Genomic DNA, 23,724 nt, shown 5'->3' with positions numbered 1-23,724 from the left:
AAAGGCTAAAATAAAGTGGAAAAGTTATACTTTCTGTATAGCTTAGTTGGGAGGAACCTGTTAAGAAACTTCTCACTGATCAGAATAACTGCTTTTTGTTTGGCAAAAATTCAAGATCTTGATGCAATTCACAAAGCTCCAGGCTGTGAGGGTAAAGAAAGAGTAATGTAAAGAAATTGGACAGCATTGATCTGCAGCCTAAGGTAATCTTTTTTTTTTCCTTCTTCTTCAACACTTTAAAAAGTATTGCTGAGCAATACCACCTTTATGTTGCTGTAATATGAGGAATGGTACAAGGGAATGAAAAAAAACATTTTTAGTGTTAGTCCAGGTGTTAGCACTAACTATATGCAACTGGGAAGAATAATCAGTCTTTAGACCTCCATCTGAACCTTGATAATATCTCTGCTGATGATACATAAAACTACAAAGAGTGAAGTCAGGGATGCATAGTGCCAGAAGGTGACATTAGTGATAATGCTAAAGCTGGGCAGGAATACCAGTTATTCCAGGTTCCATCTGCAGATGGGGCAAGCACAGTTTGAAATGTATTGCAGATCGAGAAAGAAGGAAGTCTGTATACAAAAGTTTTCCTTTGGCTTAGTCGGCAATACAGAAAGCACAATGAACTGCAGTGGGAAAACAGACATCTTCAGAAAAGAGCAGTCTCTGAAATGCAAGAAAAGGAGGGTGTCTAATTGCTGTCTCATTAATTCTCATTAGTTCTCTGATGATTTGCAAAGTGAGATTGTATTTGCAAGTTTTCAACTAGGAGTGGAATCAAGAAATGATGTGTGAGGAGTTTGGGTAAGAACAGACAAAATATGAGAGCAAAAGTAAAACACTTGAAGAAACTAGACAGATAACAAAACATTGTGACAAACCACATGTAGAAAATTGTTGGAGAACATGCAGTTAAAGCTATTGTCTGTTATTTTGGTAAAGAGGCAGAATTTTTTCCCAATGCAGCACTTTCCTAGAAAACAGAGATTAAAGCAATTGTAAATGTGTGGACAGTACTCATCAATGCTTTTAAATTCTGAATAAAATCACGTGTGGTGAGACACAGAATGGTTATGGGAACTCCAAGCAGAAAGTGTTGACTGCTGAGCATAATGGCATATTTATACACGTGCATTTATTCCAGCTATCAGAGGGTGTTCTACAACTTAAAAAATGCTTCAAAAGTTTGGCTTTTAAAATCCTCAGTCACTGCGGGTAACCAAAAAAGGAAGTTAAAAACAAAATAGATGAAGAACACAAGGTGTGGTACTGGCTGTAGCAGACACCTTGGTCCATATAGCAGCCCAGGAGAAGAGAATTTGATTTATTGGGTTGGATGGTGGTTTTGTTTTGTTGTTGGTTTTTTTTTGGTCTGTGTGTTTTGAAACGTGAATCTGAATCTAAATTAAGAATGCATTGATTCATCCTTTTTTCTCTTTAATGGATACGCACTGTGGTATTTTTGTCACGATTTAGCTTTGTTTCAAAGTCTAATATCTGACTTTGAGAGGCTTCGAAAGACATTCTGTGGCGACTTTTTTTTGTTTTTCCTTTGTTTCCTTGTATATATTAAGCTTGGTGCAAGGAAACTTTGCAGTAATTAAAATAACTGCATAATCTCCATTGTTACATTTTTCGTGACTGAGTAGATCTGTTTTAATTTTACGATGTGATTATTTACAAGGAAGTTATGCCAAATTCTGCTGGATAATCGTTGAAGATTCACCCGTGGGAAAAGCTTCATCACAAACTTGGCAGGAAATACTTGGCGATTGCTTTCTCAGAATTCATCCAAAGAAAGTGCCTTTGACTGAAAGGAGAGTCATGCACCTCTGTTTGGAGAAAGTCCTACAGCTTTTTTCTTTCCTTCTTGTAAGGAGTCCAGACTCTTTGTTAGTGTCTTAGAGTGTCTTAGGAAATAATATATGAAAATATTTCTTTTTCTCTGTTAGGAAATTTTTCAGAGTTCTTCCTCTACCAAGTGAAAACTGGAGTGCTTTAGTAGAAGAGTGGTGTTGTCACCCTAATCCCTTTGCAAGAAGCACTTTACACCCTCAGCATGATGACTGTTTTCTTGGAGAGACTTTTCTCCTGTTGAATTCAAGAAATGAATCATATGTGCCTGAATCTCTCAAGTGCAGCTCAGAGACTGAACATCATCACACTTCTCAGAATGACTCTACCCTGGTAAAGTAGTTTGTTTTAATAATTCTTAGGGGAATGTATTTGAATTTTCTTCCTTGTGAAACACATTTTTATCACTGGCTTATTTAACTTATAAGTATTACAAGGGTGTTTTGAAGGTCAGAGAGGGTTGCTGGCATTCAGCTGCATTGAAGCCAGACAATACACGCACCATGTCATGACACTGACCTGGGTATGAACCATTTAACAATGTAGTTCTGGAACCAAGTGTTCCCTTTTCCCCCCAAAAAAATATCCTCAGTGGAGAACATCAATATTTATTCAGATTGTAACTGTGATTGGTTAGGTGTTTTACAAGGGACAGTGAAACAAAGCAAAAGGAGAAAACTAGAGTAGCAGTGCTTTTCTGCTCCAAATATGACTGGATGCATAACTATAAATATGATCAAAGGAAAGTGTAGGTTTTGTTTTGTTTTATTTTTTAGTAAGATTTAAAACGATCAGAAAGTGTTTCAGATATAGCTCCCTTATGCTGGCAGAATGAAAGAAGAATGTTGAGCTTATTTGAGGGCTCTTTGTCTGGTAAAAAGGATCTGCCACTCCAGACTGTAACTGCTGAAGGTGACTTTTGTAAAGTGTTCCAGGAGGAGATATCCATCAGCTGAGCCTGAAGGAATAGGGCTACCATTTAGCTTAGAAACATCAAAATTTGTTGTTGCTCAGGAAAAAAAAGTGTTTATAGGCTGATACTGTTGTTTCAGTAGTGAGTTGAGGAAATAAAATAGATTGCTTTACTCGTCTTGGAAATCCAGCACTCATAAAAGTTTGAGCAGTAATTACTTCTGCCACCAAAAGAGCATCAAGTAATTTAGCTTGCATTTCCATAAAATCTTTTCTGTTAATGTACAGCTTGTCTGTATTTGTGTTAACACTTATCCTGCAGATCTGTCCCATACTGTGTATTAAACCTAATAGTTTAAAGTTCTTCAGCAATTTTGGAAACTGTTACTGCCTTATGTGCCTGTAACAGCTGATATGCGGATTCCCTGCAGCAAATTCTTCATCTATTGAAAGTAACATCAGAGGCCCTGATTCTTATATAGTGCTGCTGTTTACCATCATAAGGGATTTGTATTATCTCCTTTTTAAATCGACAGGATTCCAGCAGGTCAGTTGCCAATGGTGTGATGCATCCTAGTGAGCCATCTGTTTTGAGAACAGTTCTGTCCTCCTGTCTGTATCTGCAAGTCCTGAAGCTATGGTCTCTCTAGTTTCTTGTTCCATTGTTCTTTGAAAAACAAAATTTGGGGAAGGGAATATAAGAATTGGTATCCTGAAAGGATTTCAGCATGAGAGAAGCAGATTAATCTGGATTAGATCTTGAGTTGACAACTGAAGTTATGTATTCTAAGTATTAAGAAGGCGGATAAGTAGAAGATTTTGAATTTCCAAGAGGACAATGCCTTCTGTCAGAGGTCTCCAAAATTAATTATCTCACATCTCAGTAGTTTCAAAAGGGATCATGGAACAATGGGAACAAAGATGAGAAGAGGCAGTGTCTATGGAATTCATACTGCAGCCCAGAGAAGGAGGAGCAGTCTGCCCAGCATACTTTTAAAATCAATCAAAGAAATGTTTGACAGGGAAATGCTGCCTTTGAGGCAGAAACATAATAAAAAAGATACGGGACAGAAATGTTACTGAGATATGGGTCACCAGAATAATAACAGAACTTTGAATGAGAGAGGAGGCTATTTTCTGTCAGAAACTTACAATACTAATTTAGTGCGATGAATCTTCGGATTGGCTTTCTTGTTTAGAACTTGAGAATTCTTTCCTTGTTTGTGTCAAATCCCTCTTTCTACATCTTTCAGGCTTACACTGAATTCCAATTTCCATGTTTTCGTATTTCTAGCATCGCTCAGTTGCCAAGGAAATGAGCAGAAAACTATAAGATCAAGCAGAAGCTGGATTAATAAGGGAAAAAGTCCTCATACTGAAACAGAAAATTCTTCCATAATATGAGAGGAATAGAAACAAGATAGATTGCTATTGGCATAAATGTTCTCATTTTGGAGAATACCACTGCAATTTGTCTCAGTATGAAAGTTCTTTTTTAATTGCATTGCAGTTCTTTGGAAAGTGTTGCGTATGACCAAAATAGTAGCAGGAATATACTAGATATGCTTAAACAATCTTTTCCTGCCTCCTGTGGGACGAAGACAACATCCTTCCATTGCAAACATATTTCTCACATCTATTAGTCTTCCAGTGTAACACAGTATTTAAATGTCACATGGTTCTGCAGCATCCTAATAGTATCTCTTGGGGAAAATATTTTTCCCTGTTGCCATATCAGGGATCTTTAGGAATAGAAGCTGAAAATACTGGGCTGGTGATCCACCTCCATCTGCCGATTGCTAGCAGCTGCAAGTTATCAAATAGATATATTGATTTAATTAGCCTAGCTAAAGGTATTGCTTTTTCTGCTGAAGTGTGATATGGTGAGTTAGTGGTGCTTTATAGGTACAGTAGTGCACAGTTCTCAGCTAGTACCTGTAACCATAGTCAGGAAAAAACATCTGAGTTGTAGCTTTCAAGGAAGTGCTGCTGTATACAGGTTACTGTGCAGTTTTTGTATCATCCTCAATAGAGAGGGCAGAGGATTAGGACTTTATCATCATGAGTTCAGATCCTGTGGGCCACTTCCTTGTTTTTGGGAAGCTGGAATAGTCCTTTCTGTTCATTTTAGTATTTGCATAGTACAGATCAGAGAACTCTTGCCAGACATTCCCAGCATCAAATCCTTCATTTCTGTTTGAGCTATAGCATGACTTTGAGAAAGATGTCAAGTACTGATTTAATAGTCAAATGAAGGCAACTTTATCATTCTTTGGTAAACTGTTTCACTGGTTAATCAACCTGAATCTTTGCTGCCTACTTATTAAATTAAACACAGTAAGAATTGTAACTCTTTATCTCTTTTCCTGTCTATTTATTTTCTGGAAAATATTTTTGTAAGTTTTCCAATTATTTTCAACACTCTCTATAGATGCATTTTATCAGTAATCACGTTACTAATTCTGGAGAATTAAATTCTCTATATTATCCTTGTAGTGGAAATGCTAAGTCATGTCCTGAAGCAGTGATTGAGCACCTGCTAGGAAGGCAGGGTCAACCCAGGGGTGCTCAGGTGCATGCAATGCACCTGAATGACCAGAAGGGGTGGAGCCAGGGTCCACCTGTTCCCAGACCTCGTGTAAGGGCTGGCAGTGGAAATGAGGTTATCTCGCTGGAGATCCCTGCCTGCCTGAGGTCTTCTTAAGGTAAGCAGTTTTTTTTTTCTTTGTTTCTCTATCCTGTGGCTGCTGCATTTGGGTTGTCCTCATTTGCTGCATAGGACTTTGCTGCTCTGCCATTATATATTATAACATTATAATCCTTATCAACAATTCAATTGTTTATACATTCAGAAATCATTTTTTCTCTTTCTTCTGTAGCGTTTCATTAGTAATTCATGTTTAGCTAGCTACTATCATCTAAATTCTTTTAATTTTTGCTGTCATCTGCTGTTTGAGCACGTGCTTTGGAGTAAGTGTAACTTAATGGTCCAGACTGGTGCTTGTAATTCATTTGTCTCCCATGTGTAAGTTTCCCTGTCATTGCAGTAAGAGGTCCCTACTAAAAAATTGGCCCAATGTGTGTATTTTACTCCTTCATCACCTCTTTCATGGCCTCTGAATCAGAATGAGTCAAATAATAATGTATTATTTAATGGTGACAAGGATAATTAGGCTTGGATATCTTCATAATCTGGAAGCACATCATCTAGGTTCTGCAGACAATCTGTAACAGACATACCTCAGCATTTTCCTTCAGAAGATGAAAAGCGTACCTGAGACTATACTGAGACGATAGGATTTGTTTTATTCAACTTTTTTTTTTTTTTTTAATTCTGTAATGTGGTAGGCCACAAGTTACCAATTTGTGATCTGGATAGCAGTCTGTGAGAACTGCCTTGCATCACACATTTTAAAATTTGAGGACTATGGTGGTGGCAATGAACATAAACCATATTCTCTCCAGTTGGAATGTATGGGAACTGTAGGCATCTCTTAGGCTGCAGAAACAGATAAATGCAGAGTGGAAATACTCTAATTTAATTTGCTCTAAATTTAGACAGTCTTATGTAGGCAAATCCTGCAGTAGGATTTCTTAAGTTGGTTGTGACTTGTTTGGACTTTACCAAGCTTGTAAGGCAGTAGTTGTTCAACTACACATTGGTATTTTTATGCACTGTGTATTGAGTTAACAATTATGAAAGTATTTGTACAAAGACAATTTAGAGGTCTTCTCATGAGATTCCCGAATTTTTAGTTGCGGAAAGGTTTTTTTAACTCAGGAGCATCTGTGTTTGCCTACACATCTCACTTCCAGATCAGAGTTGTACTGTGCTACAGCCAGGCTGATAATCTCACATAGAACCAATTCTGGAGTTTGTGTTAATGTAGGAGTTGTGCTTGCTTGTATCCATCTACTGATAACGAGTTTAAATGTGAAGACTGGAATTACTAGAATAGAGCTGTATCCACACCACCTTTCTGAAATACCATAATACATTGTGTTCTGTAGTTCTTTCCTAGTAATTCTACATACTCTATAGACCTTTTATACTTTGCTGAACATTAAACTGTTCATTCCTACAGTCCTGTCCACAGTGGTTAAAACTTTCTACTGAGTGATGGTAGTGTGTGGGAGCTGTTGAGTCACAGCCTGAACCACTGAAAGATCGCCTGGGGAAAGGACCCTGTCAGCCCTGGGAGCACAGGTGAAGGCAACTCAGTTGTGTGACTGGAAGGGGTGGAGCATGGTTGCACCTCTCTTATAACCCTCCCCCATTTAAGGGCTGACTGCTCTGGGGAAGGATCTCTGGTTGGAGATCCCTCCCTTGTGGATTTTTTCCCCGTGAGCCTAGATCCTCAGAGATGGGTGAGCATTCCTTTCATGTTCGTCCCTTTTGCTATTCCACTTCTGTATTGTCTTTCCACTGCGCTAATCTTTCTGACTGTAACAGGTCATCATTTTACAGTGTAATATTTTGTATATGTAATTAGGAATAGTTCTTGTGTGCATTATTTTTCCCTTATCAAAATTGAATTTACCTCATCACTTTATCATACAGTCACTGAATATTATGAGATTCTCTTGTTATCTGTTATCATAGTTGTCCTATGTGATTGGTTATACTGCCAGATTTAAAAATTGTTATGAAACTTGAAAGCGTGTCGAAGTGTAGAAGACTGAAGTAGTAAATGCACATCTTTGTGTATGTGAATGTAAAGGGAACAGACTAAAGTACAAAGTTCACTATATCCTACTGGGAGTATGTTAAAATTATAGAGTTCTTTTTCAGAATAACAGAGCAGCATCTAAATGATGTTTCTTTGTCCTACAGAAATCAAAGGAAAATACCAGAGTAATTTGTGAGCGCTGCAAGACAACACTGGGAGAAACAGTATCATCAGGTATTGTGTGTGCAATCTTAACTGTACTTGCCTGCATCAGCTAATGAGCATCAGAGGTTAAAAACTCCAGAGGAATGTTGTTTATCAGAAAAAATGTAATGCTGGAGCCAGTGTGTTTGTGGCATTCCTTCCTGGAATTGCTCTCTCTGTGAGACCTTGAGCTAGTGACTTACGCAGGGACGTTCCTTGTTTTGGTTTTTGAGGCATATTTGATTAATTCTAAAGCTTTGAAAGATGGAAAGCATGGTTCCAGTTTAGTAGGAATCGCAGTCAAACAGGAGATCTGAAAAATTGCAGATCGTTTCTTTGTTGTCAGTCATACAGAATGATGGAAAGGTTAATTCTTAACTTGTCTTAAGCTTCTAGTGCTTTGTGAACTGTTATTGCTAACAGCAAGTCTGGTTTCATGGAAAGGAAGTCTCTCATCATTTGATGATGAAATTGTGAGATTCTTGGTTTTCTAAAAGCTGTTGTGACATTGAGTATTTAAAGCTTACCTGATGTATTCAGAAGATGTTCTTCAAAGTGCCATTTTTAACAGAGAGATAAGCAGTGATAAGACTGTTTTTAGCAGGATTTTTTTCTTTTGTTCTCTCTCTGCTCTACTGCAGATGTGTGAGTCCATCTCAGTTCAGAGAGTATAAAAATGTAGCAGGAAATGCAAAGTCTGTTTCAGAAAGAAGTTATGAGTAGACAGAAGTTTGAATGATTATTCTGTACAGAGATCTAAAAAATACAAGTGCTAAGAAAAGTATTTTTTAAGGTAAGATGTTTGAAATCCTACAAAGCAAGTTGTAAGACTTTGCAAAATCGGGCTAGAAAAGATCCTTGCAGATCCTCACAAATTAATGCCCCCATCTAAGCCTTCAGACAACTCTAGCAATGATGTGATCATTGACAGAGGAAGCAGGAAGCAGTGTAGGTGTGCAGGGGATTGTTTTGGACTCTATATTTTGGTGGAGTTAGAAAGCTTGTTGGTTGCTTTCAGCATGTTCCATCAGCACTGTAAAAGCTTTATGGAGAATTTGAAGAACAGACACAAATCTGTTCTTTTCCTCATCTCTGTTCCCATATATGCTTAGGCTTTTTTTTTGGTGGGGAAGGGGGAATTCCCACCTTTTATTTCTGCGGGCAAACATCTTCTCGATTCCCAGTACCTTTTACAGCAGTGGAACGTATTCCTTGCTTAAGGTAAGCCTTCTTGGACAGGGCACAGCATGGAGCTGACTAGAATTAGCTCAGAGGTAACATATAATTTCTTAACAGTGAGGGTAATTAAATTAACTATAATACTTATCTAGACAAGGTGTGGAGTTGCCAAGCCTTAGAATAGTTAAAACAGGATTAAGTGTCTTACTGAGAATCATAGAATAGATTGGGTTAGAAAGGACCTTAAAGACTGTCTGGTTCTGATTTCCTTGCTGTGAGCAGAGAAGCTTATTTTCATCCAGGTTTTACAGTGTGTCTGGACAGCTGTCAAATGAGGCATTCCATTCTACTCTTGAAATTTATGGAACTGATGAATCTTCACTGTTGCTCATATGTTAAGTCTTATTGGAATTAAGTTCTTTGTATGTGTAACCTTTTCTGCTTGCTATTTGGTTAGGCTGTGTGTGTAGCCTACGCTTGGAGCTTCGATGTGATGGTTTTTTGACATTCTCGATGAAGACTAAATTCTGAACTCAAAACATTTCCATTTGGTGCTAAAAGAATGTCTTGGAGCTTAGTGCAGTTTTTGGAAAGAGATTCTAACCTACCTCTTTGAGCAAGGAAGAAGATTATTCCCGTGTGTAATGCTACTGGAACTCTTGTGGTTCACTGCAGCATTACTGAGCAGCAGAGGATTCTAAAATACCATGTAAGCTATGCTGATCTCAGTAATTTAGGAAAGGGGTTTTTTTTTACTATGTCTTACAGGTTTGTCTTGATAGCAGTGCATAGTGGGCAGGAGTTAACTGACACCAGCAAACATCAATATGTAAGACGTTTCAGTCCAGGTGTTTGGGTTCTTGCATACTTTGTTTCAAGGTGATTGTTCCTACTGTTAAACAGGGATCAATGTGAATGGTAAACTGCTAGAATGCTGCTCTGAAATAATTACACGATCAGCAATGTTTTCTTTTATCAAATACTTCTCCCACAGACTCAAGCATGAATTTGATCACGTGCTGCACATCTTAATTGACTGCGGAACAAGAAACTAATTATAGTGTAATTAAATACAAAAAAAAGTCTTCGTTATTTAAAGGTGTTTTTCATTTTAGATACTATTAAATACTATGTGACTGAGGTGATTGTTTGGCCATCTGAGGAAACCTTCAGCACAATACCAAGGTAAAAAAAAAAAAAAATAAAATCAGATAAGTTGCTTAGTTTTTTATATTCTGGAAAGGATGCTAGCAACCTAGTAACATTTTAATATTGAAAATTTTAAGTGTAACAAAGTGCTACGTTTTAAAGGTAATGTACTCTGTATTCACTCATGCACAATTTTGTGTCTATAATAAGGAGATTACAATTTATTGCAGTATTTCACTGTTCAGCCAATAAACAAAAATAAAATACTTATTTGAATTGTGTAAGTTTTCATGGCATTTGGTGACTAACTATTGAAATTGAAGATAGTTGTGTAGAGTGAAGTAAGCTTGTAATGTTTCATTGGAAGTTGGGCTTTTAGATTTTCAAGTAATTCAATTTGTAACTAAGATGGCACAGAACGTCATTCAATTATCTTGTATTATATACTTTCTAGTAGTCATTGGTCTTTCTAATTGTGAATTATATTTTAAGTATGTACACTTTTCTGAACTTTGTGTTTTTATGTATAAAGTATAAGGAAAAATGTTTACTCATCATTTGATGTTTTGGTGTTGGTTAAAGTAAGGGATATGGAGCAATTTAGATGCTAATCTGTTAAATAGTTCCTGTTGCAGGAGATAGAAGGTGGTTTTGGTGGAGGCAAAGATAAAGAAACTCGATTTCTTTGTAAAAATGGATAGTAAGGTTGTAGTGGAATTCATAGTATGAAGTTGCTCATACTTGCACTGCATTGATATGAATGATCCTACCTGTGTAGTTGCTATTAAAATGTACGATGCGTTTAATTCTTTAACAGGTCTCAATTCATACAGAGTATGGTTGCTCAGTGTCTTGTGGAATTGTCCTCTGCTAAAAGCACATTTAGATTCACCATAAAAGGTGACAATGGAAGGATCTATATTCTGGTAAGTTTTTTATCTTGAAAAAAGCTTGTTAGGTAAAGCAAAAGCTGTGTCTGTAAGCAAGGCAAAAAAGGGAATCCATTTAGTACTTTCAATCAGCATGCCGGTATTCAGCCAGTTCTAGGAAAGCAGGGCTCCTCATATGTAGCAGTTTCTTGGGAATATAAACACCATCACTCCCAGGGGCATTTTCATGCCTCCTTTCCCCTGGCTTTTGTTCCTGTGCATGATGCCCTGTGGCCAGTTCAGATCAGCTGTCTTGGCTGTGTCCCCCTCACAGCACTTTGTGCATCCCAGCCTCCTTGCTACTAAGGCAACATGGGAAGAAGATATGTTCTTGGTTCTGTGTAGACATTGCTCAGCAGCAATGAAAGCATCAGAGTGCTACTGCCTCTGCTTTTGTCCTAAATCCAGAACATAGTGTTGTACCAGCTACTATGGAAAAAATTAACCCCGTCCCAGTCAAAACCGGAACACGGAAATAACAAGAATTTCTACTCAGAAAATATGGAAAGCTTAGATCTTGGCTTTGTAAAATAATCTCATATTTCTGTTCCAGTGTTTCCTATCTTTAATCACTACAAGTTCATCAAATTATGTAGTATCTTTCACAAATGCTTTCTTAGTTCAGGAGAAGTTATTCATGTAGTCAATATATTGCATTAGAAAATGAAACGCAGACAATAGTAAAATTTCCAATTGTACTTGATGATTTAATGCTGTTAAGCTTGCCTATTTAGACAGTAACATCTAAATTCTTCAAAGTTTTAAGGTGATTTGGGATTTGAGCCTGGAGTTTAATAATAGAGGCCAGCTTAGCATTTTAATGCTCATTATTAATCAGTATGAGGTTGAGTTAACATAGGAACCAGCTTCTAATTGTAATCCCTTCATTTTTATTTTTATTTTTATTATTATTATTATTATTATTATTATTATTTATTTTTTTTTTATTTTTTATTTTTTTATTTTGTATGTGTGTGTGTGCGTGTGTGTGTGTCTGTGTGTTGAACATCAAAACGCCTTGTTCATTTCCATGGTGATACTCTGGGAACAGTACATGCACCGACAGGTGTTCCAGAGGTACAGTTTAAGTCTTGAAACTCAGAGACCTTGTGGATACAAGTGTAATGGAAGCAGAGTTTATACTAATGTTTGCAAATAAATAAAAAAAAAAAAAAAGTAACTGCTTAGGGCTGTAAGTGCACAGACAAGTGGTCTCATCACTGATGTATAGTGGGCCAGCTGTTCCACTTGTTTGTATTGAAAATGAACCTGTCAAAGATTTCCATGTGTAATGTTTGCGTTTATGTAACTGAATGTATGCAGCCTAGGCTGTGTATTTAATAATTAAGGTTGAGGTCCTTCAGAAGTCTTCTTTTGAAATGTTTATTGTCTCTGTATATCACTTAACATTATACAGTTACATTATCTATGGAGAGCATAACTTGAGTTTCTGTAAATTGGTGATAACCAAGTTTTTGAAAGCTCTGTACTTAAGGATTTTTAAGACTGAGAGTAAATAAAACTGTGATAGAAGACTAAAATGTGGCTCAGACAAATCTTTACTTATCCTGTCTGTGTCATCTCCTAGATGGGCTTCACCTAATAAAACTCCAAAAGCTTCACCTGTGAAAATTTTGTGGTAGGGTCCTGAGTAGTCCAGTCTTAACTAAATTGTTCTTTGGAGTAGGATTAGGTAAGTTAGCTCGTATTTTAGCACTGAGTGGGAAGGGAGTAGGAAGGTAACCCAAGAAAAGAAATGAGACAAATGGGAGGGACTTGTCAGTCAGATACTGATTCTTCGATTGTGTTTTTGAGAGCTTGAGCAGAATGAGTTTGTATTCGTCAAGGCTAGAGAAGGGGATGTTGCAGCAATCAAGATGTGATGACTACCTTGTTGAAACTTAGTTAACCATCTCTTTTAGAGAGTTGTATTCTCTGTGAGGTATGAAAAAGACCAAATTTAATCCATTTAGTTTAAATGTGAGGGCAGAGGTGTTGTAATGGAGTGTATGTACAGTACGAACCCACGTGATACCAAAAGTATTGGTAATGTCTGCAATAGCTGGGAGTGAGGAGGAATAGCAGCTGTTTCTAGCCACGTTAAATCAAAGTTTGTGCCTTATTGTTCTCAAAGGGAAGCTGAAGACATAGATTGAGATTTTGGGAAACTCACCGAAAGTAGATCACTGTATTTTACTTATTTGGATTAAATCCCACCAAGTGTAACAGAGATTTGTTGCAGCTCTTTTCCTGACAATATCTTTGAAACTTACTGGCAGGATGATTTAAAAAGGAAAAAGCTACACGAAAATACTTTCTCCCAAAGCTGCCATATGAGGAAAGGTCATCAATCTGCATTATGAATAAATTCTAAACTTTATCTATGGATCTTTGTTTGAAAGCTGTTTTCTTACTGGAGTTAAAGTCAAAGGAATTTGGTTCAGCAGGCACTGTTTTTGTACAAAATAGTAGAAAGAAAGATTGTCTGTGGTCAACAGAATGGTTGAAAGCACAGACGAAAATCTGAATGCTGTGCTGGCCACAAATAACATACATAAGCTTCTTTGAGTCACTGTACTCAGCTTAGTGAGCGGTTGTTCATTCACACCAAAAGCAGGATTTGAAAATAAGTCATTCATAGTTGATAGTTGTAGAATATACTTTTTTTTTTTTCCCCTCATAGCGAAGTGTTTATTCTTCCCTTCTAAAGGTGCAGTTGATTGTTTTGCACTGTGGGCTAAATGACTAATGCAGACCTGTGGTGTCACTATTGAGAAAAGGACACTCTTTGAAGAAGTGGTAGGAAGTTGCTGTCAGAAATGGTACATCAGCACTTTTGATAGAAGTACTTTTCACGTAGTTCATGTTGCAAATTAAATGGATTAATTGCTTTCTCTGAAGAAAGTTCCAGGAAAATTCTGACAGATACAACTGTTCCATGGACTAATTGTAAGGATAGTTGCCTTCCAAAAGGCATCCAAAAGGGGCTTCTTAAAAAGGAAGTCTTAATTTCAAAATTAAGAAACGCTGTTTAATTAAAGCTACTTGTGGTGGTAGTGGCCTTTGTGTTTAGGTTGCTTCTCTTCTGTCCCCATTTTCTCCAACATCTTCAATGTGCAACTTAAAAGCACCGTGTGTAACAGCCTGAGCTGTGAGGTATATTTTGCTGTTCAGTTTATGAATGTACTTTGAGTTACCAGAACAAAACTGATAAACAGCCACTTGCTAAGTGTGAAGCTCAGTTGCTTGTCATCATTTATGTGTGTATGGGAACTACTGAGTCACAGCCTGAACCTCTTTTTGATCACCTGAGGCGAGCCATGAGTCAGCCAGAGGAGCACAGGTGAAGCCTGGCTCCACCCCTCGTAGACCTATTTAAGAGCTGGCTACCAGAGGGGAAGGGTCTCTTCTGGAGATCGCCTCTATTGGTGTTTTGCGGTGAGCCCAGCCGAAGGGTAAGCCTCCCATTTTGTTCTCTTTTGTTATCATTGTCCACTTTGCCTAACTCTCTTGATTGTATTGTAGCATCTTGATATCCATTGATTATACAATTGTAACATCTTGATATCCATTGATTATGCAGTGTGTGTAAGCAAAATTGATTGTTCCCTCTCAGAACTTCTTTATCCATTCATCAGTGAAAATTTCACAAATAAGCATAGATATATTCTGAGCTTTGATCTCCAAACTGTGATTGTTGCATTCAATTATGACATATACTATGTGTCCTGTTACCAGTGGCTTTTTTTCCTAACTGGGCATGTCGCACATCTGCTACCAGCCTTACCTTAGACCATGTTAATTGCTGTTTTTCTCATTGTATTTCTTAGATCTATCCAGTCATAAGTAAATGTTTTGTAAAACTTCTTACTTGTTCCCACTTCTAGTGGGCAGCCTTTCAGTTCCCTGCCTGTAGCACGCAGTCATTCAAAATGATGTGCTCTACTAGAGAGAAAGAGATGTTAATAGTGAATGACTGTATTAACTCCTGGTTTTCTTCTCTAGGGACTGTGATATGTAATAGTGAAAATAAAATGTCAGTTTGCTGTTTTTTGACACTTCCTTAGAAACTGTCACGCTGTGTTAGTATCAGCTGTTCGTGGTACATTGGATTTAGGATTAGAGTAGAAGAAGAAATTGATGTCATCCTCAGTAAAATAATTTATTTCTTTATTTATAGATATGGCTTTTAAATTCTGACACATTGCTGGTGGAGTCCTCAGGAAGTTCCTCCTCCCACAGTGTCTTTACACTGTTTGGCGATAATTTCATGGCAAGCTGTGGACCATCAGGGATGTGGAATGCTGTCAAAGTTCTCTACCAGCCGTGCATTAATAACAGGAATAAAGAGTAAGTATGGCCTTTTTTGACCTCAGATTGTGATTTTTGATTAATTTTGCTTTTCAGGTCAGAAATATTTCTTTGAGGTCCTTTAGACAGTCCAGTAACATCAGAGGTGTATGTTCCTTTTCAGGATTTCATGTTTTACTCTTTTTCATTTCGTTATCAAAAGGAAAAATAATAGTTTGGTTTTCCCTTAGAGAAAAGTCTAACGGTTAAATTTTTGCAGCGTAATGTTAATATGTGGACAGGAGAGTAATGCTGTTCTTAGAGGCACACGTATGAATGATACAAACAGAGTTATCTCCCTTACATGGGAGAATGATTTACTTTTTCATTTCTTCATTTTTTCCCTTTCTGAACTCACTGTGTACTTTTAGAGCTTGGTCTTTTTTTCAGCTCTGTTGACAGATGCTGGAAAGATTGTGGTGCCATGAATTCCAAGGAGGAGGAGTGAGGTCTATCCATACTGTCTCAGACATGCTGCTCTATAGCTGTAGCTCTGGGCAGCATAACTGAGAGAGGAGGGAAAATTGAAGGAAGGTGAGCATAGGCTGTTGCTTGAATGATGCTTGTGTTTAGCCAGATCTTTCTCTTTGACTTTTTGTCAAATTTCTGTGTTTTACATGAAAATCCAAGCTCATCTGTCAAGATACTTAGAGGACTAATCCTTTCTGTGATTCCCCAGTAAAGAATTTGGGCAATTTTGGTACAGTTGAAATCAAGAGGGCACAGCTGGGTTGCTCATAGTTCAACAGACTGCCTGTTCCAACTTCAGTCTTGACCATTAAAATTATGCTTTGCTTTGTAAGACGTAGAGTTGTGTACAGGACTGGAATGTCTTAACCCAAGCTACCTTTCGCTACCTTTCTAGTGGATCACAATAAATTAGTATTAGAATAATCTCTGTTTATGTGGACAGTGTGCTTAGCAGTGCCACTGTTAAGATATACTTCTTGTAGCCTAGAAGAATAGGAATAATGCCATACAGTAAACCTCTGCTTTTTGCGTTACTTATTTGTGAAGGAGATGTCCTTTTTGGATGGTTCAGAAATTCACTGAGACAACAAATTAGCCTGAGTGTAACTGTAACTTGCATTCAAACCAGTGATGGCAGTATCTCAAGCACAAATGAAGCCTAAAGGAAAGGGGAAAGAGAAGAGGTATTGAAGGTGGTTGAGTTGAATGCCATACCAATATTTATGTTTCCAAGTCTGCTAGAGCCCCTAGGAAAAATTTTATTTGAGCAAACATTGAGAAGACATTATGACAAATGTCCTACCTAATGTATTAAAGGCTGTAACTGTTAGAAAGCAAAGGTGTGAGAATATTAAGCAGTGACTCTGATGTTTGCAGGTGATAGAAAATTTTAAATATAATCTCTTGCTTTTAGTTCTGTAGTGATAGAACAGACAGATGTTTTTCTGTAGGTCACCCTTAAATAGTGGTTTAGTGTTCTTATTTTTCCTTCAAATTTTGGAAATAAGATGAAAGTTTTAAAGAGCTATGTATGTATGTAAAATGTAGAAGGGGTTCCCTGAAGATTCAGTAAGTACACTAACTTATAGTCCAAGAGCTCATAAAAGTACAACAAAACGTCTTGCACAGACAAGGAGGTATGCATACATCTTACACATTTAGATATTTTCATGGAAGAAATATACACCTTGCAAAAATGTGATGCATTATAGTGAATATTGCCAAGGTTATCTGTTTTAATTTTCAAACAGATTCCAATATTAAGTGAAATAAACTCTCTAACATGGGAAATATATTTAAAGTGGACCTATTTAAATAAAAAGATGAAACTACAGGACAAGCTATTACTGTTATTCATAGAAGAGAAAAGATTACCTTTATGAATGGTGTAGTTTCAGGAATTGGCATTGGAAATATCTGATCTAAAATGTTATTTAGTGCACAAAAATGTATCTTGAAGGATTTACTTTTAAATTGCTTGTTGTTAGAATGGGGGGGTATTAGAAAAACCACTACTTGCTCTTGAAGATGCTCAGTTTTTACCTCTTTTAAGTCATAGTTATAACTCACAATTTTGTGAGATTTAATTACCTTAAGACATACTTTTACCTAAATTGAGGTAAAAGTTGCATCTATTTAGTCAATTACCCAATGTTCAAAAGAGCTTTTCTTCAGTAGTATTTTCAGCAGCAAAATTCTGCTCTGTGATTGTATTTGGTTCTTCTATTTTCCCAGGCAGACTGGTTACAGTTCTTTTTTTGAAAGTTACCTTGTATTTATCTTTGGAATTTGAAAGGCACAACTCAGGCTTTAATTCTCCTCAAGCAGTAACTGTTCTCCCCTTGGCTTATAATGCAAAAACAGAAGAGAAAGGACCATAGAGGTTTGCTGTAATTTCATTCTCTCAAGCATGTTGGGAGCTTTTGTATGTTTTGGTGTAGGTGTGGTATAAGAAATTAAAACACAGTCCATTTAATACTGTTATCTCTGACCATTTGTATCTTCTTGCCTGCATGTTTCCCAAACTGTTTGATACTTGTTTAAGTACATTGTTGTCATTTCTTCCAGTTAGGGATTTTAAAAAGCAGAAGAAAGCTACAGATGTGCCTACAGGTTTGTGTACAAGCTGTTATTAACTGTGCTCTTGTTCCAAAGTTAATGTGCTGGAGCAAGATCCTTCTTGCTTAGCACTCTGGCACATTTTGCATGTGTGGTAGCCCAGTGTGCTTTATGGAACAGAAGAATCATTTGGCTTGTTTTTGGTGATGAACAAGTGTGTGTTGGTTTAAAAGAATGGTTTGTTTTTGTTTGATTCAGTCTACATCAGTATTGCCTGTAAATATCAGATCACTGAATCCCAGTATGTTGAGGTTGAAAAGAGACCAGTGCTCTGCTCAAGCATGGGCACGTATGGTCAGCTGCATAGCATGGATGACTGGGTAGCTACATCCTGAACTACCTGAAGTTTCCTCTGTGGGAAAGCTTCTTCTTCTGAAGGTTATGTTTGCTGCTTGTACTGACAGCCTAGAGGATTTGAGCTCTACCTTTAAAATAACTACTTATGGTAGAGAATTAGTGAGAGTGAAAAAAATATTACTTTTGAATCTGAACATAGCAAACAAGTGTATTTAAAATGGTGTGATTAAAACTGTTTTATTTCCTGTAATGTTAACCTCAAAAGAATGTATTTAAGTGCAACATCAGATGTGGGTGTATAGCTGAAGTTGCACTGATTCATAGGTATTAGCAGCAATATATTTTCTTTTGTACACTATTGATTTTGGTGTCTACTGATTTGATTAAAGGTTTGGGTTCTTTTGTCTAATGTTGCTGTTCTGGTACTTGAAAGAACGTTGAGGTATTAAATGTGTAAAGCAGATACTGGAGGTGAATTTTTTTTATGTGATTCAGATATTTTAGTGGCTTAGAAGGACCAACTAATTTTAAAATAATTTGGACAGCCAGCAAGTAAATTCATCTGCTCACTGTGGAAAGGTAGGGAGGGTTGTGTTTTAGACAGGCAACTTCTGCTGAGCTTCTTTTTCTGTGTAGTGATCACAGCTCCCAGTTCTGCCCTTACTGAAATAAATACAAGATTTTGGACTTCAAGATGGAAGAACAAAAATATTTAAACTAATATAATGGCATGTATCTTTAATCTGTTGTATTTACCTAGAAAGACATGTGTCTATTATGGGGGCAGGAGAGCTGTTCTGTTTTCATATTGGTTGATGTGTGACTCTGTTCTTTCTTTCAGAGGTGCAGAAACCAAAGTTATTGTTGGCTTAGCATGGTTTTCCCATTCTTAGCTGTTCTATGAAGCACAGTAAAAATGACATAATGCTTCAATCTGTTTCAAGCCAAATGATAAATGTGGAAATAGTGCCTCGATGCACAGTAAGAATGAAATCTTTGTGCATTGAACAGTAATGTAAACACAACAGAGGAAAAAGTATCAAAAATGGTGCAACTTGTGTAAAGCAACGTGCTTGTGTTTAATTCTCATATTTATTTCAAGAATTTTGAACAAAAAGTCAAATTTCTCGAATAGTGTTTCAGGTATTGCATTCCAATAGTAATTATAATACTGAAATTGCTTGTTTCTGCATACGCATCTACCTTTGAAATACTGCAGGGCTTTTAGAGCCTGTAGTCTGTTGTAAGGGATTAGAATATTGTTTTGAGCTTCATGCTGCCTGTGAATGAAAGAAGCATCTCTGTCCTATTCTCCGGGATAGTGACTGAAGTAGTGAAAAGAACAGATCTGAGGACATATCATGTAGAGCCTTGGCAATGAATTATTAACAGCTGTGCTCTGGGTATTTTTTTCCAACAAGCTCTGTATGTTAGAAGAACAATCAGCAGCTAATAAGGCAGAGTGAAGTTAAGACATGGGCAGATATATCCAGACATGCTATTTATAGTGTAGCCCTTGGCACTTTTCCTTGCAGAGCCCTATTCTGCTGATCTTTCTGAGGATTGCCGTTTAAGTGTTGTATTGACGTAACCTTTGCATCTTTCTTCTTCAGCTATTAAGCAGGGCTGGAAATATATCTCCTATGTGTGATAGCATGAGTCCTGAGTAGATTTGCCAACAGTTAAGTTCCTGCCCTTGTGGGAGCTGTATAAGCTGTCTTTCTGCAACAAACTAGTTGAAAGTATATGCAGAAGAACAGTTCTCTATAATTTCTTAGTGAAGGACGCCTCGTGCATTTTCTGCTGTGTTCTTACTGAGATATTTATTGGTGCCTGCCACTCTTCTCACAGCAAGGCTCCTTTTCTCCACCTACAAATCTGCTGTGCAGACAGGAGAGATCTTCCTTTCAAGTAATGGGTTCTTGGCAAGTAAGACGTTATACAACCAACCTTGACTGCTGGGAGTGATCATTGTTAAATAGTGCTGGAGTGAGTGTGTTGTGAGAATGTGTGAAGAAAATGAAAAATAAGGCTACGCAGCAATTTGACTATAGTTGGTCTCAGTAAATATTTGTGAAAGCACAGTTAGAGGAAATTATACTTCTCCTTTTATAATAGTGCGCTAGGTAAAGCTTTAGTTTCCAAAAAGTTAGCAGTAGCTTTTTATTTCTTATATGCATCCAGAGTCTCCCTGAATGGTTTATAGCTTTTACAGAAGCCTTCTCCTAGGCAAGAATTCACTGCTTAGCATTTCAGAGTTGAAAAACAACTTCCAGGATGTTTGCTTATTTTCTATTAATTACAGAGTATAAGCTAGAAATGAACGAGTTCATGGTTCAAAATTTCTTTTTATTTCTAGTGCTTTTGGTACACTTTTTAATTACATCCAAGTCTGTATGTAATGAGATTTTTCATGATGCTCTGTTATTGATGGATTGCAGAATATCAAATTGTTTATTTGCCCCAAAAGTGGTTTTAGTTCCGTATGTGACTGTATAGTAATTTGCCTCCCATAAATGTACCGAAATATCCCAGTACAGCCTGAAGTTTCTTCAATTCCACAATATATCACTGACTCCCACCTGGATGAAATAGCAAGATTCTTTCCTGATGTTTCAGTAACCCTGGTAGAAAATATGCAGGGTGCACAGAGACCCAGAGAAATGACCGTTTTTATACTGTTTTGTGGTTTCTATACAGTGACTTTTGTAGTAGAAGCTGCTTATTGTGCTATCTCTGCCACGATAAAGTGTGTGTGTTTGCAAACAGATTGTGAAGAATCTGTTTTATTTTGAATATTTTTTTTCCTTTTCTGTTCCCGTCTTCGATTCTTTCATGGTATCAGGAGAACTGACACTGTGGATGGAGTGCTATGCCTTAAAAGAGCTGACTGAGCAGAGCTTTTTGAAAGATGTGATTTGTGACAGTCAAGGGTTTTGGGACAGGAAAGGAAAATACTCTTTAGAGTTCAAGGAAGATGTGTATGGATGCTGTAAACCTGCTGAACAGTGTAGGAAGGGATGAAAGTGCTTTTTTTTCCATAGTTAGGGATTGTTGTTGAGAAGAAAGATCTGTTCTTTACTGTAACATCCTTTTCCCACCTCTAGGAAAAGATGCGTGTAAGTATTTAAGTCTCAGGAGAAAGATGCTGACTGTTGTTTATTGAAACTAGACCTACCACATGCAACATCCTTTTATGGTTGTTACAGAAAAACTTCTTAATTGATTTTTAAACAGTTGTATCTTTGCGATTCTTTGGAGCTATCATGTTTTTGATGTCTAATCTTTCTAACTTTTAATAGTCTTAGAAGTACTAACTGAGATAGAGAAAAATAAGAAAATCAGAAAAAGATATTGGAATAAAACCTTTGTCTACCAAATCTTGGATCTCTTGCTCAGATTTTGCTCATGTTATTCCAGTTGGGCTTGTTGCTTAGGGTGCCTTTTGGCTCAGTTTTTGAAGTCTAGCTCTGAAGGCAGAGGAGGTAGGATTCTGACTAGTTATTGTTTTATTTTATAAAGATGGATTTTTCAATCCTGATTCAACTGCTTGTGAAAATTTGATGAATTGTTTCCCTTTCTTGTTGCATAGCATAAAAAATGCTTATGTTTCAGTACTCATCTTGCAAGGTACTGCTGTTGAACTGTGCATTAGAAGTGATAAATGCTGTATGCACAGTAATTGGTAATGTACAAAGAAGAAATTAAATGTAAATACAATTACTGAGTTACTTCTTGGGTTCTAATTTTTTAGGAAAAAAGAATTAAGATTTTCTATCGTATTTAATACACTTTTTGAATCAGAGTTTGTGATTCTGTAATGTGATAGGGGGGAATAAAATTCAGGCTTATTATTTTTCTTATTCTTCATATTTATTATGGAAGCAGTAATTCAGTAAGGCACAGATTTGGTAGTTCTCACACCTCACATTCATATCACAGTTGCTCATCTCTTTTGGTCATACCAGAATTTGTGATGGGAAAACTGATAAGTTAGTTTGGAAAAAAATTGCAATTAACAGCGGTGAAACAATATGAAAGTAATTTAAAATGTATAGTTTGAAACAGCTGTATTGTTAAGTAGTTAATTCCACTTTTATGAGATCGTAAGGGTATAAGAAATTCCATGCTGGGCCAAATCAGTGTTCCCTCTATCCTCTCTCCGAGATCAGGAGGTGTTATTGAGAGGAGCATGTGAGCCTCAGGACATTCTTGTACTACTCAACTTATATTGTTGTTTTATTAAGGGTGTTAAATGGATACAGCCCTGCCTGTTTCCTTCAGTATCTGTTCATGCATCTTAGGACCATCTTCTGTATAAACACTTTCTGACCTTAATGGTACTGTTTGCCTTCACAGTCTCTTAAAACAGCAAGTTCCAGATTTTCACTGCTGCTGCAGCATACTCTTTTCACTTGTTTTAAACTGATCTCCTGCTAGTTTTGGTGAATTGCCTCTAGATCTAGGGGGATTTGGTGAACAAAATTCTGCATTTATACTGGCAAAATAGACAATAGGGTATCCTAAGCTTCATACTGGTGCTGTATCATGCGGAGTTCTTGGCTGTGTTTAGATTTACTGTTCAGTTTGCTGGAGAGACGGCGATGTCACATCTGTGTAATTCCTACTGTAAGATGTATATCTCTAGTATGTTAGCTTTGGTTTTCTTGTAACCTTTTTTTGAAAGTGAGATACCCTTAATGAATTAGTGACGCTACATTGGATTACTTTCATAATTATAGGTCAAACTATAGCAGCTTTTCACTTATGCAGTTAGAATTTGCTTCTGATAGACTTACAAAGACTATTGGGTTTACTTAAAAACTAAATACTCAATTCCTATAATATCTTTTAAATGACAGCATCCATTTGAGCAGGAAGGATTTCTATACTGAGACAGGAATGAAAAAAGGAACTTAGAAAAGCACCTTGGGCAGACTGGAGACAAACATGAAAACTTGATGTAGTTAATTCTAAAGTCTGTTTTAAAGTAATTAGTATTTGTTGTTTCTATTATATTTCTCCATGGCAGGCTGTGTAAACTAACAATACTTAGATTAATGAAGTGGTTTAGGCTGGTAATTTTACTTGAAGTACTTCATGTATCAGTAAGGCAAAAGCAGCTTGGGACTGTATGACTCAAGATCATAGAAAGTTAATTTGTGAAGTTGCTCTGGATATTGCTGCTTGTTTGTTGAGTACACATGGTAGCAATATTGCTGCTGGTTGCTTTTTTTGAATGCGGTAGCATCAAGAGTAAAGAGAATGAGCGATTCTTGTGCTTGTCCTCTGAATACTGGATTTAAGCTGTAAATGAGATTGCGTACAACTAATAGGCATAATAACTGATAGTGCTGTGGATATGGATATGTGAGGCAGGATATCTAGGTGGGAGGTACTGTTTCAGGCAATAAAATTGCTGAAGTTTTACGTTTTAAGTCAAATACATTACTGAATTGCAGTCAAATAGTTGCTGAAGGCAGAACTGGTAGATGTACTCAGAAGTTAGATTGTCTGCACCTATTTCCCCTCTGTGTGTACTTAAGAGTATTACGTTTGGTCTGCGTTCTTCCCAGCCTTGTATGCTC

At 37.0% G+C, this 23,724-nt stretch overlaps 1 protein-coding gene across 1 annotated transcript in view; it reads left to right on the top strand.

Annotated features, from left to right (window-relative positions):
* The window catches only part of UBE3D (ubiquitin protein ligase E3D), a 78,700-nt gene that overhangs the window by 7,771 nt on the left and 47,205 nt on the right, over positions 1 to 23,724 (top strand). The window contains 5 exon segments of the mRNA XM_042893421.1: positions 1,956 to 2,190; positions 7,604 to 7,673; positions 9,938 to 10,007; positions 10,789 to 10,897; positions 15,081 to 15,250. Of these exon segments, the coding sequence (XP_042749355.1) occupies positions 1,956 to 2,190; positions 7,604 to 7,673; positions 9,938 to 10,007; positions 10,789 to 10,897; positions 15,081 to 15,250 (654 nt within the window).

Source organism: Lagopus leucura, unplaced genomic scaffold, assembly GCF_019238085.1.
Source record: "Lagopus leucura isolate 7727_CA_CO unplaced genomic scaffold, USGS_WTPT01 Super-Scaffold_73, whole genome shotgun sequence".
Classification (NCBI taxonomy): Eukaryota; Metazoa; Chordata; class Aves; order Galliformes; family Phasianidae; genus Lagopus; species Lagopus leucura.
This window is presented reverse-complemented; position numbering and strand designations above follow the sequence as displayed.